The sequence below is a fragment of the Anopheles marshallii genome, chromosome 3, assembly GCF_943734725.1.
Source record: "Anopheles marshallii chromosome 3, idAnoMarsDA_429_01, whole genome shotgun sequence".
Lineage (NCBI taxonomy): Eukaryota > Metazoa > Arthropoda > Insecta > Diptera > Culicidae > Anopheles > Anopheles marshallii.
Genome location: NC_071327.1, coordinates 67151041 through 67164035, shown reverse-complemented (window position 1 = coordinate 67164035; position 12995 = coordinate 67151041). Strand labels below are relative to the sequence as shown.

The 12995-nt window shown below is 42.3% G+C and overlaps 1 protein-coding gene across 1 annotated transcript; it reads right to left on the bottom strand.

Moving 5' to 3' along the window:
- Positions 1 to 3567: 3567 nt before the first annotated feature.
- Positions 3568 to 10631, bottom strand: LOC128710803 (uncharacterized). Its single transcript, XM_053805656.1, has 9 exons — positions 10343 to 10631; positions 9926 to 10228; positions 7653 to 7745; positions 6862 to 6909; positions 6664 to 6773; positions 6454 to 6588; positions 5618 to 6353; positions 5340 to 5544; positions 3568 to 5254 (listed from the first exon to the last, which is right to left on the bottom strand). Exons 1-9 carry the CDS (start codon positions 10629 to 10631, stop codon positions 3568 to 3570), a joined length of 3606 nt encoding a protein of 1201 aa, XP_053661631.1.
- Positions 10632 to 12995: the final 2364 nt, after the last annotated feature.

Here is a 12995-nt window from a genome sequence, read left to right as displayed (position 1 = left end):
CATGTTCGCTTCATCGCCGACGGATTAGAAGGGTGAAGGAAGAAACGGAGGTTTACAATAAATTTGTTTGATTTTGATTTTCGTAACCCTACACAACAACATTCCACAAACCCGAGCCTAGTCACACTAGGTACACTATATATTTCTGCTGTTTGTATATGTTAAAGTGTACACACACACATAATTTGTTCCTTTTTGCGTTAGCTTACAGCACATGCCACACGTTGCGCTACAGATAGTCCTGATAGCATTTGTTTGTTTTGCGTTTTTACTTTGTTTTGTTGTTGGTCTGTCTGTAAGGATTTGTTGTTGTTGTTGCACAAAATTGTTCTTCTTCGTCACCGGTGCACAATTTTAGTTTTTAGTGTACCGTCTATATATCTATCTATACATACACGCGCAGCAGCATGTACAGCGCACGGCATGTGTGCATCTATGTATACACATACGTACACATAGCTCTATATATATTTTATTTCAATTTTTTCAGAAAGAACGGCCAGGACTTGTATATATAATATATATCTATGTATATATATGTATGTATATATCTATCCTTAATGAACGCTTACATTATAGTTTAACACAGTTACGCAATATTTGTTTGATTCCTAAACATTCAGACAAACTTTAAAACATCCGTTCATTCTTTGTCTCAGACATTCACTCCCACTATATCTTATCCCATCGTACAACACACTCGTGTACTACTTCACCCGCTGATTTTGCCCCGCACATTCAAACACTATACAAATATTCCACAGATTTTTTATGATCTGCCAGAGACTCGGTTTTCCTCGTCGAGAGTGTGCACATGCAGAGCCAGTGTAAATTATTTGGCCGCGTTCTTTAAACCGTACATGCTGCTTTTGTTTCCTGGCCCATCGAACGCTCGACCCTGTTCGCGCTAATGCAGATCTGTCTTCCAAGGTTTGAAGGGCACCTGCGCGCACATTTTCGTGTTTGCAGGAACGAAACAAACTAAACACAACCGCCATCATCATCACATTTCTTCTCATGTGCTGCTTGCATCTCTCCAACGTCTGCACAACAACGATCAAAATGCACAAAAAGAAAACATAAAACTAGTACCATCACATCCCTGCCTAGCGCATATGGTTTACCATCCGAGAGCGAGATGATCATAGTAAAATTAGGATAATGTAGTGATCTTACAAATTACCATATACAAACGAACGAGCACGTAATCTGCAACCATTACGTCGATGTTTTAGAAGCCGTTATTTCACGAATATTGCCGTGTAGAGGTTATGCACGGTTGGTTCTTGTATGCGCAAAACTTACACCACACGCACATAGAACCGATTGCAAATCTGCTCTGCTTTGCTGCCTTTATACTGTTACACTATATACGGCTGGCTCGTTTTATCACCCCAACGCTTTTCTTCACTACAACACTGAGCTTGCGTCCTATCTTAGCATCTACCGTTTTTATTCCCTCTTCGCGTCCGCGATTTTTTTTTATCACCCGTGTTTCTATCGGACCATAGTTTAACTGGTTACTGGTCTTCTGCGTGTTTCCTGTTGTCCATTCGCGCTCATTTCATTTTGCAATCTTTCCAAACTCAACCGATCAACTAACTCATGGAGTTTATATTATACGATGCACGTAAAAGGCCAACACACTCACTTGCGAAACTTTATTTCCTTCCCCATTCGCTTTGCTTCATATGACAGAGGAATATGCTAAAATATCGTTTTATCCCACCCCAGCTAACAATAATCCATTGTCGGTGCAAGACTACTCGCGGTACGTATCGCGCACGTACAAATGATACAAGTAAACATAAAATTAATACCCTTCAAGCGATAAAAAGCTTACAAACGCTTACGCGCCAATTCGTATCCTTCTTAAGGACATTGGCGATCCTGATTCGATTCTAATCAAGTAAGAGCAATAGTTATACTTCTTTTCTGCTTCACTAACAACCTATTAACGCAACCCCATGAAAATAAAACTCCATGAACGTACGTTCATCGGCCACAACATGGTGAAACGAACACAAACGAATATCGAATGTGTGTGAAGAAATGAGCCGTATGTGGTACGTTTCTTCACACACAAATGCGATCCGTTTAAAATTAGTCTCTTTTTAAGTCGCTCGAAAACAATTGCACATGTCAATAATATGGATAGTATTGACTTGATAAGAATGCGAACTTGCTGCTGAAGCTGAGTACAATTTTCAATCTCATATGAGTTACGTATGGTCTGCCGACCATTTTCGACAGAAATTTTAATGAGGAATCATGACAGATTTCCTATCGTTTGAAACTACCTACGAACATCTTCAAAGGATGAGCGCGGAAACATCCCTTCTCAGAAAAGAAGGAAATGTTCCTTCTGCGAAAGGAAAAGAACATTGATTTACTTTATGATCAATCGATACCAATTTTGTAATTGATAAACTAAGTTAAGTGAACTATAATTCTCATTTTAACAACGATTTCCGTATAGTAATTACTTCGAAAATGTGTTAAAAACTCAGCAAAAGAACATCATTTTTCTAGATTCTATTGCACACCGATTCTGAAAATGTGGTGAATAAATCTGGAAGAGATCAACAATAAGTGAAAGATAAAGGAGTATTTCACCCAACTTCCCAGATTATGCAGTTATTATGCAGTAAAGAATACTTACATCACGATGCAAGTTTCCCCGCATATTCTCGATTGGTTTGACAATGACGAACCAGTTCAACTTTACCTACATCACTTATGCACAGTGTAGGTTTAGAAGAAAAAAAAACTAAATTTGTTATTTCGAACAAAGTGCAGAATTTGCGAGTGATGGGGTGCTAATAATAGTGTTGTAATATGACATAAAAATTGGATTGTTCGCTCTCTAATCTCAACTCACTACCTACGCGCTACCGTATAGTGAACAAAACGAACAGCGCGCGTGTGTATACGTATTTGTGAAAGATTTAAAAAAAAAAAAACATAAAAAAGCTACCGAAAGCATTATTCAATAGTTGGTAGCCTGTTTTTTGGATCACATACCTTATCGAAAAAACGAGTTAAAAAATGTAACATAAAAGATACCCGAACTGACAACGAGAAGAAACACGCTGCCTTGCATTCCTCGGTGCACGTGCATGGCAAGAACAAACCTAGCTGAGTTTCCTCGTTAGCAAGCGCATTTGCTTTGTTTTTAATTACTGAACAGCGAGAAAAGAAAACACTGTTCACCTTATTGGTAGTTGACCGATGGGAGCGTACACTGAACTGAAAATTATAGCAAAGTTGGAGTTCAGTGATCGGGACAACCTCATGCGGTGCAAATGCACATAAGGATAGTTGTACTCAAATAATGGATGAAATTTCAAGCCAAAACGCATTAAAACAGAGTTGCGTTTCGCCAAACGGTACCCGAGAATAAACACAAAACAATACGTACGAGTTAAAAAAAAAAACTCCCGATGCATTGCGAAGAGTTCGCCCCACACCTTCGACAGATGGCAGAAGAGTTGGTGTTTCGATGTAGATCTCGCCACACATAGAACGCCAATAGTGTGCTTATTTATGATGTGTCTTGACTGTGCTTTACGCAGCAAAAGAAGTCATCCCCGGCCAAGTCGATCCTCCACTACTAGCTCCACCACCAGCTCCACTACCAACAGGTGCTTGTTGCCGGGAAGAGGATGATGAGGAACCTCCACCTGTTTGACCGCTTCCACCGCTGCCGCTGCCACCACTTCCACCGCTTCCGCTTCCACTGCCACTCGGTAGGTTCGGTGCAAACGCCGGATACTTCAGCGTTGTCTGCAACAGATCGTTGTGCTCCTCCAGTGAGTTGGTCGCGTAGTGCACCACGAGCGATTTGAGCGAATCGTAAATGAAGTAGGGTTCCGCGAAACCATACCCTCGCTCCGTTTGGTGAATGATGCAATGATTCACCCGACCGTCACACGCAATTGACAGCGCATAGTGACCGGCATTGCGTGCCCGAATTAGGAACGTTCCGGTCGGTTTGTTGGCCAATTTTTTCTCCGCATCCTGCCGAGTGTAGCGTTCCCGTAACCAGGTTGTTTCGTCCAGGTGCGGCAGGTCCTGGGTGGAGTCCGGATTCGTCGACGAAAGGTAGCCGTCCTTGAGGATCTGCTTGATTTGCGCGTCCGTGATGGACTGACGCTTGAGCGCCTCCAGATATTGATCCTTCTGTTTGCTTAGGTTCAAAATTTCCGGCTTTAGCTTCATGGCCTCGCGCTGCAACTCACGCATACGCTCCCGTTCCCGCTCCATATCTTCATCCAGATTCTTTTTGCACTTGCGCAGCTCCTCCAACCGATTTTCGATCAACGTTCGGTTCTGTGCCAGGCTGCGCTTTTCGTGCGGTTGTGCCTCCGTTTCGTAGCGTGCCTGTGTCAGCAACTGATCGTTGAACAGTTTATCCGCCTCGATGAACGCTTCCTGAGCTTGGCGGCGAAGTTCGAGGTGTGACTGCGCCTGATTGAAAGCTTCCAGCGTCGATTCACGCATGTTCTGCAAATCGGTTAATCTTTGTACCGTTTCGTAGAAGTTTTGCGCGAGCTGATGAATATCTCCAGCGGTCGGGTAGAGACTTTCGTCCTCAAACCGCGATATCGGATACAGCAGGCTAATGTCGAGGATGGTGTTATACTCCTTCAGCGTGGTCGTGCGAAACTCGTTGATCATGCCGACCAGACTTTCGAACGTGCACTCCTGCGTGAAACCATACTTGCCGTTTTTGTGGTAAATCTTTATCGGACGATCCGTACCGTCCTTCTTCAGCACGAGCGTATATTCGCCCGCATCATTGATCGCGTCACGCACCAGGAACGATCCATCCTGTGCATCCATCATCTTTTCCTTGGCAACATCGCGCGAAATCTTACCCCAGTACCATTCTGCATCACGCAGCTCCTGGGGTATATCCGCATCGGTTACCAGCGGAGCACCACCGGTGAGCAGCATTCCGCCACCTCCACCAGCACCTCCTACTCCCGGTTGCTGAGGCACGGTCCGTCCCAACGTTGCGGTGGTGCTGTAATCGCTTTCAATTAACGGCGCCCCAACCGATCCACCTTCTGGTGATGCCAAGATGGATTTTTTCGTTGATCCAGTTCCACCGCTACCACCCGTTCGGGAAGTCTTTCTCGGTGGAACGGCCGGTATGGAAAGAAACTCGGGCAACGCCTCGTTCCAGTCCAGTTTGTACATAAGAATTTCCAATACCCGCAAATGGTTCTTTATGTTACTCACAAAGTGCCTGTTTGAAAGGGAATTTTCGTTATTAGCCAAAGGAGCAAACAAACCTCTTGTTTAATGCTGCTAGTAAAACACGCTTTACTTACACAATCCTCTCCCACGCTGGACGCATCAAAATATGGCACCAATTTTGCAGCAGCATCGTTGGCTGCTGCTTGTTTCCGCGCATAAACTGCAACCGACAGATTCGGATCAGATGCCGCATGAAGTAGTGCAACGTCTTGTTGTGATGTGGTGCCATGTCTTGTATAATCGCTTTCATACGCTCCACAGCTTGCTGGTCATCGAGCACTGTGCGGAAATGGGAGTAAAAGTACGATCAGTACAGGGTGATGCTTTCTATGAACGACATTTTACCACATACTTGAAGCATCAATAAACGACTGATACAATGTAACCGGTATGAGCGGATCGGGTAGCTCGTGGAAAAATTTCTTCAGCACCGTCGCAACGCATTCCGGTGTGTAACCGTTCAGATCAATATTGAGCAGATTCTCGTTGAGTGCGTCGCGCAGCTTGTTCACCTCGTCGTACCGGACCGGTGTAGTACGGTATACAACGTACAGGTCAAGTCCTTTGTCCATCATGGCCTTCTTTTCCAGGCTGGTACACAGATCTCCCACGATTTGAGGTGTAGGTTGCTGCTGGACGTCGAACAGCAAACAGAGACTCTTGCCAAATATGTGCTGGTGCTCCTGCCGGAATGCCCCGCCAAGCATGTACCCGCCGTACGTGGAAGGAAGCTGTTGTGCCTGTTGCTGCTGTGCGCCACGATCTGGAGCAGTGCATGGCTTCAGGCCCATCACCGAGCACTGCCGGTGTACAACCAAACGGCACTGAGTGCAGAACAGCCCCTGATGGACCAGTCCTAACAGGTAGTTCTTGCACATATCACATTTTTGCTGTTTCGAAAATGAACCGTTCATCAGCTTATGTCCGTTATGCTGTTGATCGGAACCGGCCGAAAGGTTTACTGTACTGTGTGCCGAAGCTGGCAATGTCGGCAGTTCTGCCGTTGCAGACATGTCTGCACTCGTCAGAAGTTGTCTGATCGTCGTCAGGATACTATTCTGATGGAAATCATTCTTAATACCCATTTGCTGAAAAATAAGGCGTACAACATTAACAATAATCATGATTGTACATTTCCGCAGATATTTTACCAAAATCAGCTGACAAATGACTCGTGCATCAACTTACTTCAAGCTTATCACGATCCAAATTCGGTAAATCACAGCCTTTTATAGCTTTCGTTTTGAATACCTCCACATGGTCATACATATTAACAGCGGTCATCCATTCCAGCACATTTTCCGTTGTCCATTCGTTAATTGACTGAAAATAGGACATCACAGTCGTGTTAATGGATTCGATTCCCAGCCGATTGTACGTGCTGCTGCAATCGCTTACCTTTTCCGTTCTGAAAGTACTCGGTATGTTCTGGTACATTTCCGAATTTCTTTGGCACGGCCTATACAAGGCCATCGGTAGACAATTGACGTGGAAACACGCTGAACAGTCTATTGCGAACGACAGAAGATAAGGTGAGATTGAAACCGCGTAAGTAAACATTGGACAAACAAAAACCAATTCTATTGGTATACTTACTTCTACACTGTCCACCTTGCCTTCCAAGTCCCCAGATGTAGTCCTGGCCTGAGCATTCGATGACGTCAGATGCCACCAGGAGAGCCGCGTGAAACAGTGGAAGCCATAGACAAGGGGGATAGGAGGGAAAAGGAAATGGATGTTCATACAGAAGGATGCCGCGAAAGTATTGGGGAAACGGAATGATAATGAAGCAAGAGAGCAAGGATTGGTTTTGGGGAATACAGATAAGACAGGGGAATCAGTAGGAGATAAAGAGAACGAGAAAAAGGAAGAGAATAAAGAAAAGGAAAACAAACAAACAAACAAACAAACAATAGAGTTAGTTCAATCTCGTTTTCTTCTCTTTTATCGCCTCCATCTTGCACTAAAACGCACTAATCACCAGCCAAACCACCAGCTACGAGTACGCGTTTGATTTACGTACAGAAAAATTTTGTTCAAAAAAGTATAAACAAAAGTAATCAACCAAACATGAGCAAACATTAACTTGTTTCCGAAGTAAATGCTAGCAAAAACAATGCAAAACAGGTAAATAATTAATTTGCAATTTAATATCTGCACTATCTCGGTGTTCATCACTATCATCCACATTCATCCCAAGGAATTACATACGCAAACATACGAGTAGGAGAGTCGGGTGCAGTCAGTAATTCATGCGCTCTACATTTCTCTCATTCATTCTTTCATTCATTCGTCTGACAACTCTTAGCTACGGAATGTTTGTTGATTCGTTGGTTGGTTTAGTTTGATAGAATTTTGGTGTTATCTCTTATTTTCGTTATACTTACAAAACAAACATATAATGGGTGTTACGAAATAAACAAACTCGGTCGCGTGAGCCCTGTTATTACTGGTTCTACTAGCCATTTCATCTTTTAGTGCTACGAAACGTTCACAAGTTAGTGTAAGTAATGTTTTATGGAGTTTTTGAATGGAAATAATTCGTACACGTATGTCGGAAGGAGTGGTAATTAACAACAACAATAAAAAACATAAAACATACAACAAAAACAAAGAAAAAACAAAATGAATTACAGGAAAGCGGCAATAAGGTAATATGGTGGGTGTTTTGTTTAGAGAAAAGAGAAAAAGAAAGAGAAAGAGAGATAGAAAAGAGAGAAGAGAATGAGAGATAAAAAGAGAAAAAGTATAAATCAGCTTTGTATCGAGAAGACGGCACGAGTTTTTGGGATAAATTTAATTCTTACATATTCTTATTCACACGCTAATACTATGGTCAAGAAACAAAGTTTCTTCACAAAAGCAATTGACAATTATATTGGTAGGTTCACGAAGAAAAGCAACAACTGTGGCGAATGTTTTCGTTCCCCCTTTTATGTTGTGTTTTATGTCACAATTTTTTCCCACCAGCATCAAAATATGAGGATGCTTTTTTTGATTTAAAAGTTTACAAGAATAGCATTGTTAGAAAGGTTCTATTGTAAAATTAAGCTTTAATTAACCATGTGTGCTTTCAACAATCGATATCATTTTAAGGCCTCGTGTCTTTTATAAAGCACGCCCGCTTAATCGGCAAATTACGAGGGTAAATCTTACATTTATTGATCTAAAAAGTATTTCGGCATCTAAAATATTCATTTCATTACAACAGCACAAAATGTTACTACAAGGCTGAATTATAAATTTTACGAACAATGCGCTAGGTGGGACTATAGTGAATATGAATAACATTTACTTTTTTATATACTGAATTGAAAGGTGATGCTGCTTACTAAAAATGTAACAAGCTAATAGCTCCATTTAGTACACATTTTCACACGCAATTACATCCGCGTCATCACTTTTTAAATGGTCGCTACAATAAAAGGCTTTTTCTCTCTATCTCTCTCTCTCTCTTTCTTCTGCAGTGAGGAGGGATTATTACGTTAAATTAAGAGGGATTAAACGTTAAATATAGGTGGTGCGATTCTGTTTGGAGTAGTAGTAGTAGCATTGCACATGATTCAACACATCTTGCATACTTGGTATATAAATTTAAACAAAATATCATAAATAATCTCATCTTAATAGACATTTCTGTTGGTCTTGAACGTAGCATTTGCGGACAGAGCAGCAGGTAGCTTTGAAGAAATTATCAAACGGCTACCAACTGAAAAACTTTTGCAATTTTCTTATAGGATTGACTAATAGCTTAACAACCAAAACAACAAACAAAAAAGTATGTAAATAGAATCGAAAGTTCGCGAGCACTGACACATCGTGCTCAACTGATCTGTGGCTAACATGCTCTTATAAACTGAGGAATATGCGCAACATACTTCCGTTTGTGTTGCCGTATGAAAACTTCCCCTTATATACGACCTTTTGTAATAGTTGAAAGGAATTCAACGAGAATTCCTTCATTGAAAAGAAAACAATATAAAACAACTAATATACACATGCTGCTGCTTTGAACGCAAGTGTAACAAAATTTAAGAAACCGAGAAAACCCACCAAAGAAAGCATATGTAACTGCCAAAATATTAGCTTAACACATACAAAAAACAAGTTAGACGAACACAATGTTGGGCGAAAAATTGATGAAATACAGGACACAGCCTATTTTTGAGTCGAAAGACTCCTCGCTCTGCACTACATGGAAACAACACTTTAAGTCAAACAGTAATTTAGCTACTAGCACGACGAATCATACGTAGTGTCTTTGGTGTAACTCTCAACAATTAACGTAAAAGATGGTGATGTGTGTGCAGAAAGGTATTAGATGAATTGATAATAATGATGATGAGAGGGATGATATTCAAATGCACTATGAAACGTGTGAATTGTGCGTATATTGTTTGGGGTTTAAACAATAAACTTAAAACACAGCATCAATTTTGAGCAAATACTGTTTCTATGTTAGATATATAGTAAATATTTTAACGTGAATTGAACCAATAAAAAAATCCTACAATAGAGCTTAATTCGATATCATAAACATTTGCTATGGATAAATTCTTTGACACAAAACCCACTCCAAAATTGCAAGGACGCGTTTTCAAAATGAAGCAGAACTTCAGGACATACGACAATTTCATCTGTCTAATTATCGATAGCTTACCCGGATCTTTCAGCACCGTACCCGGTGTAACGCACTTGACATAGAGCTCTTCCGCATTGGCCGTTGTTGCATCGGTACCCTGAGTGGGGCCACTGCCCAGCCGCATTCCGCCAAAGGCGTCAGAGATCGCGGTCTGTTGTGACTGTTGCTGCTGCTGCTGTTGTTGTTGCGGCAAACCACCAGCAACGCAGGCGCAACCAATCGATACGCAGGCGCCGGTGGAAACGCTACTCAGGTACTGCCGTCCGGCACCGGCGCTATACAGAACAGGGTCGATGTTTTCCAGCGGCGAAAGTTTGCTCACTAAAAAGAAACATCAAAACATTATCAATTTTGAGCTTGAATAGTGTTTTTTTTTTTGTTTCGTACTTTCAAACATTCTTTTTTTTTTGCTGTAAAGAATGATCATCTACTTACACTGCACGTAACCCGTCTGCTTGGTGCGAGCATTGGTGGCCTTGTACCAGGCGACTCGAGGGCCGCCCTCACCTTCGGCGACGGTACTGGTGGGCGGTTTGGTCACCGTCGGAATCCACACGTGCACGATGTCATCCTTGTCAAAGGCTAGTTCGTCTACGAGCGTCAGCGGAGCGTTATTATCCTCCAGTGCGATGTATGCACCGAAGCCTTGCTGCTGCTGCGATGGCGGTGCTTCCTTCTGCTGCTGTTCCCCCTGCGATTGGGCCTGTGTTTGCGCTTCCTCCATTACTAACGACGTTTATAGTAGCGAGTGGCTTTAATGCACCCTCAAACAGTGTTGTTCACACGGTTTTCCTTCTGCCGCTACCGGCGCTGCCGTTACTATGACCGGCGACTACGACGATGGTGATGCGTGCAGCACCAGCACCGTTCACACTTTTCATGCGCGATGTCTAACCTCGCTGGGTAAGCGAAACACGAAACGTCTGAGCTGGTGGGCTACACACAAAGCGCAGGACTTACTGATACCTTCTTCCTTCCTTCCTTTCTGACTGCTCCCTACAACCGGAAGCCAAACCCCCGTTCGTACCGAACACAGGAATGGGTTTGTTTTTTTCTTGCTCTTCTTCAACTCGGTAGTTTCCTGCGAGGATTCGATCCCCTTTAACGTATGGCGTTGTGGATATCTGCATGTGTGTTTACTTTACAAACTAATCACACCTGTCTACGACAAGTGCTTGTTGTACTACGGGTTAATGTTATGTTTTATATTACTGTTTTTGTTTGTCGTTTACTGCAACACCCTCTTCAACCGGACGTATCTTTTTGTATGGTTAAATTCTGATCCTTTCACTGCCGTAGGCCACAACACTCGTTATGATGCTGACTGATGGAGCCGTTGTACCGTGCGGTTGCTTGATGTCTCAAACTTGAGGGCTTTTTTTTTTGCTTACAGCAACCGGAAATTCGTTGTATTTGCAACGACCACAGAGTCACGGAAGGTTTGCCAACCATTGACGGGGGGGGTGAGTGTTTAATTGATTGATTCGCTGCTTTCAGACCTCCATGTTTTAGCGCATGAAGGGATATACTGGGACTCGAGAGCGTCGACAGCAAGGAGTTTGATTAAAGTATAAAACTACAAATGTAAATCTGTATATAAATCCAGTTCGCTTAGTGGGGAAACCCGATAAGGACGTCGGTGATGCAAAGAGAGTATAGCATAGGTAAAGAAGCGGCTTGTTTTGTCGTATCCTTCCAGGAAGCTTGTTTTCAAGTGATCCTGATCCTCCTCCTTTGCGTATCCGATTGATTGACTGTGGGTTGATTGTTTCTGCCTTCCACTTTGCTTTTGGCGTCTTCCCTTGCCCAAACCTTGCTCCCTTCTCCAATTTGTACGTGTGGTCGTATTTCTATACTTTACTATATTCAGTATGTTCAGCTTCGCAGTTCTATCATGCGCTCTATTTCTTTTCTCTATTGGTTTTGTAGTTGCCGCTCCAAAATGCACGAGTAGCTTCGGGGGAATTGTGTTGTATGTTTCAGGGAAGGGAATAGAGGGTTGATGATGCTGGTGTTGGTGGCCCTGTATATCGTACAGAAGCTGGTGCGCGCGCTTGTGCTGGGTTCCGGATCCCGCTACTGACGAGACTCGTCGGCTTTGTAGTTAGCGTTGCGTTTCGCAATGAGATAAGGCACACATAGTTGTTCACGAGGAAAGCTTACACTTTCGCTTCTAGCGATGCATCATCGTCACTGTGGGCCGTTGCCGTGGGATTGGTAGTGGCCGCCTCGTAGTAACTGCTGTTGAGGATGATGGCACTACCGGCGTTACTGCCGCTGCACTTTGGAAACCGTTCACTTACGTTCGTGACAGTGTTGCCGTAGTGTAGTGGTGTTTGCACACAACCCAAACGATGCATGTTCTGAAAGAAGAGAAAAGTATAACAAGACGATTTTAGTGTAAGTTTCAAGCAACACAATATTTTACTTATAATTTATTACTCTTGAAGCCATCAATGGTAAATTAATCATTCTAAAAATATAAAATTAAAAAAAATATATTGGCAATTATTTATGACTAAATGCACACTGCCAAAAATAACAAATGCAGTGCGGTGTTGTTGGCCTTAAAAAAAAACAATTATATTTATTAAATATTTAACTTAACCTTTCTTGGTACATATTATAATGTTTAGTTAAGGTACACTCATTACCATTTCATTGTTTGGCAAACGAAAAAAATGATTCATTGTTGAGTGTAACTGTAAATATAAGTGTTTTTTTTTTTCTTTTTTATTTTGCTACAAAATCATAGCTTGTTCCAGTCATTATTTAGTTAGCTAACGACAGCAAACAAACAATTGTTATTAAAATCATAACCAGCAAAGGAAAAAAAAACCACAAGCACATATCATTCCCGGCGGGAGGGAGGCCTCCTCAATGGCAAATGTGCGATGGTATAATAGCGTAATTCCCGTCAGCAAAGAAGCTGGAACGACGTTATTTATTCCACACACGAGTCGCACCGAACTGGAACCGATAAATTATACGCGTAGAGTCAAACACAAATACACCAGCAGCCGAACAGGCAAATGATGGACAGCGAGACGATCGGTAAACATTCATCAGACCGATCCGTACAAAATCA

What these genes read in the sequence shown, in the direction of transcription:
- LOC128710803 (XM_053805656.1), bottom strand. Translation starts at nt 10,631, where the DNA reads ATGGAGGAAGCGCAAACACAGGCCCAATCGCAGGGGGAACAGCAGCAG. An exon ending in ACCCATTATATGTTTGTTTT is followed by an intron (nt 6,910 to 7,652) that starts GTAAGTATAACG and finishes TCGAATGCTCAG; the next exon opens with GCCAGGACTACATCTGGGGA. An exon ending in GCAAGGTGGACAGTGTAGAA is followed by an intron (nt 6,774 to 6,861) that starts GTAAGTATACCA and finishes CGTTCGCAATAG; the next exon opens with ACTGTTCAGCGTGTTTCCAC.